The 4,355-nt window shown below is 57.0% G+C and overlaps 1 protein-coding gene across 1 annotated transcript; it reads left to right on the top strand.

The window, feature by feature from the left end:
* On the top strand, positions 1 to 1,360 carry TNNC2 (troponin C2, fast skeletal type). The gene is made up of 6 exons (XM_021689211.2): positions 1 to 18; positions 143 to 194; positions 335 to 478; positions 570 to 684; positions 848 to 984; positions 1,133 to 1,360. Exons 1-6 carry the CDS (start codon positions 1 to 3, stop codon positions 1,162 to 1,164), a joined length of 498 nt encoding a protein of 165 aa, XP_021544886.2. The 3' UTR covers positions 1,165 to 1,360.
* Positions 1,361 to 4,355: the final 2,995 nt, after the last annotated feature.

Raw genomic sequence — 4,355 nt, 5'->3', positions numbered from 1 at the left:
ATGCAGAAGGTGTTGCTGGTTTGGAATCGTTTTTCTGGAAGACCAAAGGGCACTGACAGAAAGGGGTTGAAGAGAACGGGGTTAACACAAGAATGAGCTCTGGGGCCGCCCCTTCTGCCCTCTGATTCTGTGTCTTCTGCAGACGGACCAGCAGGCGGAGGCCCGGTCCTACCTCAGCGAGGAGATGATCGCTGGTGAGTGCAGGAGTTCAGGTGGGAGGGCTGGCTGCCGGGTGGAGGTGTGCTGGGCAGTGTTCCGTGTCTGGGCAAGGTGGGAGAGAAGGTGTGAGGCTGACAGTCCATCCAGGCCCACCTCAGTCCTCTGCCTCTCCAAGAGTTCAAGGCTGCCTTCGACATGTTTGACGCTGATGGTGGCGGGGACATCAGCGTCAAGGAGTTGGGCACGGTGATGAGGATGCTGGGCCAGACACCCACCAAAGAGGAGCTGGACGCCATCATCGAGGAGGTGGACGAGGACGGTGAGCAGGTGGTCCTCCGAGGCGGGGCTGCGATGGTGGGGAGAGGTGGGCACGCAGGGCTGAGGCTCACTCAACCCCCTGCTCCCCTCAGGGAGCGGCACCATCGACTTCGAGGAGTTCTTGGTCATGATGGTGCGCCAGATGAAAGAGGATGCGAAGGGGAAGAGCGAGGAGGAGCTGGCCGAGTGCTTCCGCATCTTTGACAGGTGCACTGGGGGCCTGGGAGCCGAGAAGGCGCTGAGCTGGGCGAGTCCCGCCGGCTGGGGGCGCTTCGGTTCTCCGCGCGCCGGTGCGGGAGGGGGCGTCGCCGTGGCCAGGGTGACTCGCCCTTGCCTGCCCTGAGTCCTACCCTGTCGCTTCGCCCCGAAGGAACGCAGACGGCTACATCGATGCGGAAGAGCTGGCTGAGATTTTCAGGGCCTCTGGGGAGCACGTGACAGACGAGGAGATCGAATCCCTTATGAAAGACGGTGACAAGAACAACGACGGCCGCATTGACTTCGACGGTGAGGCCCGCGGGAGCGCGGCGGGGGGCGGGGCCACGCGGGAACGCCCGGGGCGTGGCCCCCACGCGGCCGTCCGTGGCTTTGTGGGCAGGGTGGGGAGCTCTCGCCGGCGCCGGGCGATTTACGCTTCCCCACCTCGTCCCCGCAGAGTTCCTGAAGATGATGGAAGGCGTGCAGTAAGAAGTCGCCCTCGCCTCCGCCCAGACCGCGCGTCCCTCGGGTGAGGGCGGTGCCACTCCCGTCCCCACCTGCCCCGTCCCCTTCTCCGCCCCGAGAGGGAGGCGCGGCCCCTGCTGGCTCTGTGTCCGGAGGGAATAAAAGCAGACACCGCAAAGCGCGTAGCCTGAGTGAGAGGAGGAGAGGGGGTGGGTGTGGGTGTTAGGGCCCTCCTGACTGGGTCGCCTTCCAGGGCGCCATCCGAGCGTCCTCGGGGCTCGGAGGAGGGGGGATCCGAGCTGCGGGACGCACCGAGCCGCAAGAGCCCTGGCGGCGCCGACGAGCTGGGCCGGTTCCCGGCCGCTGGAGCTGGGCGTGGACAGCTCGGCCGAAGGGGCTTCGGTGGCGCCTGGTGCTGGAGGAGGAAGGCCGGGGGTGGTGGGGTGGTGGGGGTGGTGGGGGTGGTGCGGGCTTGGAGCTGTCGGGGTGAGGGTGCAGGGGATGGAGGGTAGGGTGAGGGCGCTGCAGGCGGCTGGAACCCCGGGGATGCCGAGGTGAGGCCCCTTTGCTTCCCCACCGTCGGGGATGCCGAGGTGAGGCCCCTTTGCTTCCCCACCGTCCTTCCTTTCTGGAGCCTTTGGGTCTTTTTTTTTTTTTTTTTTTAAGATTTATTTATTTATTTGAGAGAGCGAGAATGAGAGAGAGAGAGAGTACATGAGAGGGGGTAGGGTCAGAGGGAGAAGTAGGCTCCCCGCTGAGCAGGGAGCCCGATGCGGGACTCGATCCCGGGACTCCAGGATTATGACCTGAGTTGAAGGCAGTCGTTTAACCAACTGAGCCACCCAGGCGGCCCTGGAGCCTTTGGGTCTTGGGTGCAGGCTACCGGGCTGGGGATGGGAAAGTGAGCATCGTTCTCATCCGTTCTGGGCAGCATTCATTCCTGCTTGACTTTTTCTACTTCGTCTGTTCTGGGCGTTTCTAGGTGCTCCATACAGGAGATGGGACAGGAGGGGGGGCGGAAAAAAGGCAGGAAGGAAGTTCTGACGTCATCATCTCCACCCTGGATCCCTGCCTCCAGCTCTGGCCAATGCCCTCAACACAGGGCCCATTAGCATGATCTAGCTAAAAGAAATCTGACCTGGCTACTCCCCTGTTGAAAGACCTTCAAGGCTCCCTTTGCTTCTAGAATCAAGTCCAAATTCCTTTCCCCTCCTTCCCGTCTCGGGTTCCAGCCACACTGGGCAATTTGTCGCTCCTGCTCTGGACAGTGGGGGTGCGCTTTCAAGCCTTTGGCCTTTTGCTTATGCTGTTCTCCCTCCTTGGAATGCCCTTCCTCCTCTAATAAGCCTGGCGAAATTCTCAACCCAGCTCAGATACCCTCTTGTCCCTTGATCCCTGCTCCCACTGGCTTCCAGAGCTCTTTGCACACACCATCAGTTAGAGCAGGCATCAGGGCCAAGCTAACGCAGTGCAGGGGTGATTTCGCTTTTAGAGTTTGAATCCTCATTGCTGGTGACAAACCATTCTGTGCTTCGGTTTCCTATTCTGTAAAATGGGGATAATGACAGTACCTACCTTGCAGGGTTGTGAGAACGAGTTAGTGTGTGCCGTGCAGAGCACTTAGAACAGAGTGTGGCACATACTAAGCACTTAATAAAGGCTATTATTAATATCACTACTATCACCTTGAAACATTGACCTGTACTGTTATTCTTGGCCACAGTCCTCCCTCTCCAAGTCCTTTGTGTTCTCAGCTCTCCTCGCTGAGCCATTCATGTTCCCCAGTTTTTATCTCCAGCAGGGATCAGTCCTCGTCACCAGGACTGCTTCCCATGTGCTGGGCCCTGTGCCTTGCAGGCAGGGCTCATTCGTACAAACAATCTTCGAGGCAGTTGGATAGCGTTCTCCCCATTTTACAGTGGAGGAAACCAAGGCAGAGTGAGGTGACGTAGCCAGGGACGCGGACATTTGGTGGAAACAAGAGCAAGGCTCTTAACCGTGGCCCCATGTACCTGTTGACTGTTCTACCTGTGTGCTGAGTACTTGAGACTGGTCCTGCCCTAAGCTGATAAATCCCCCTCACCTTCTTCTCCAGTGCTCTCTTATCTCAGAGATGGTACCCTGAGGGATGGGCCTAAGTTAGGGGTTCTGGAGCCCCCTTGCCGCTTGTAATTTACTCTGCCCTGCTACTTTCCTTCTATCCCCTTACCCTTATCCCTCCTCTCTGAGCCCACTCGGTGTTGTGGCTCAGGCCGCCCGCCATTGCTCACCACGTTGCTGAGAACTGTAGTTAACGTCCCTGCCATTTACTCCCCTGGCGACAGCCAGAAGCAGCTTTCTGAAACCAAAGCTGATCACATCCCTGCCTACTCCAGGCTGCATTAGCTGCCTCAAGGTAAAACCCTGCATTTTAAAGGCCTTTAATTGAAAGGCCTTACACGCCCTATGTGACCTGACTTCCAGGCTACTTTGCCAGTGTTCCATACTCCATCTCCTTCTCCAGAAAGTCCTCCTTGACCCTCTTGGTCTTGGTTAGGTACCCCACCTCTGAGCTCTTGTAACATGTGAGACTAGCAGGTGACATTTATTACCCGATACGCCAGGCACTATTCCAAGGCCCATCTAGCCTATGAAGTAGCTACTAATATTTCCATTTTACAGAGAGGTTAAGTCTAAGTGTAGGCAAGTAGCACGGGGGTGGCGTGGGGACTGCTGGGTTTGAGCTCTTCACCACCCCTCTGTATGGCACTTACTCTACCCCACTGACATGCTTGTCTGCCCCCTGAACTTCAGCCTCTGAGGACAGGACCGTGTTCTTTCCCCTGCTTGATCCCCAGCCCCAAGCATAGGGCTTTTACTTTGTAGGCACTCAGTAATTTTATGGGGTGAATGGGAATAATGATACCTTCTAAAACTTACTGAACTAGGCTTCTTTTTGTTGCAAGTACTGAAACCTAAAGCAAACAGACTTAAACTAAAAAGGGACTTACTGGCTCATGAAACTGGGATATTAAGGCGTCCCGGCTGGAGGCCAGAGTCTCAATGTCACCTCCATTTCCTAGCTGCTCGTCTCTGCTTGACTTTCTTCCATCTGCAGCTGTCTGCACCGCTGCCCAGACTCCCTCCCCTTTTAGCAACCCTATTAGTAAAAGAATTCTACTTTCTGCCAGGAATTTAATTCCAAGGAACACTCTGCTTGGTTCTGAACTACAGTC

Source organism: Neomonachus schauinslandi, chromosome 10, assembly GCF_002201575.2.
Source record: "Neomonachus schauinslandi chromosome 10, ASM220157v2, whole genome shotgun sequence".
In the NCBI taxonomy this organism is placed as follows: domain Eukaryota; kingdom Metazoa; phylum Chordata; class Mammalia; order Carnivora; family Phocidae; genus Neomonachus; species Neomonachus schauinslandi.
The sequence above is the reverse complement of the archived record's forward strand: the minus strand, read 5'-3'. Positions and strand labels throughout refer to the sequence as shown.

What these genes read in the sequence shown, in the direction of transcription:
- TNNC2 (XM_021689211.2), top strand. An exon ending in CAGCGAGGAGATGATCGCTG is followed by an intron (nt 195 to 334) that starts GTGAGTGCAGGA and finishes TGCCTCTCCAAG; the next exon opens with AGTTCAAGGCTGCCTTCGAC. An exon ending in TGCTTCCGCATCTTTGACAG is followed by an intron (nt 685 to 847) that starts GTGCACTGGGGG and finishes TTCGCCCCGAAG; the next exon opens with GAACGCAGACGGCTACATCG.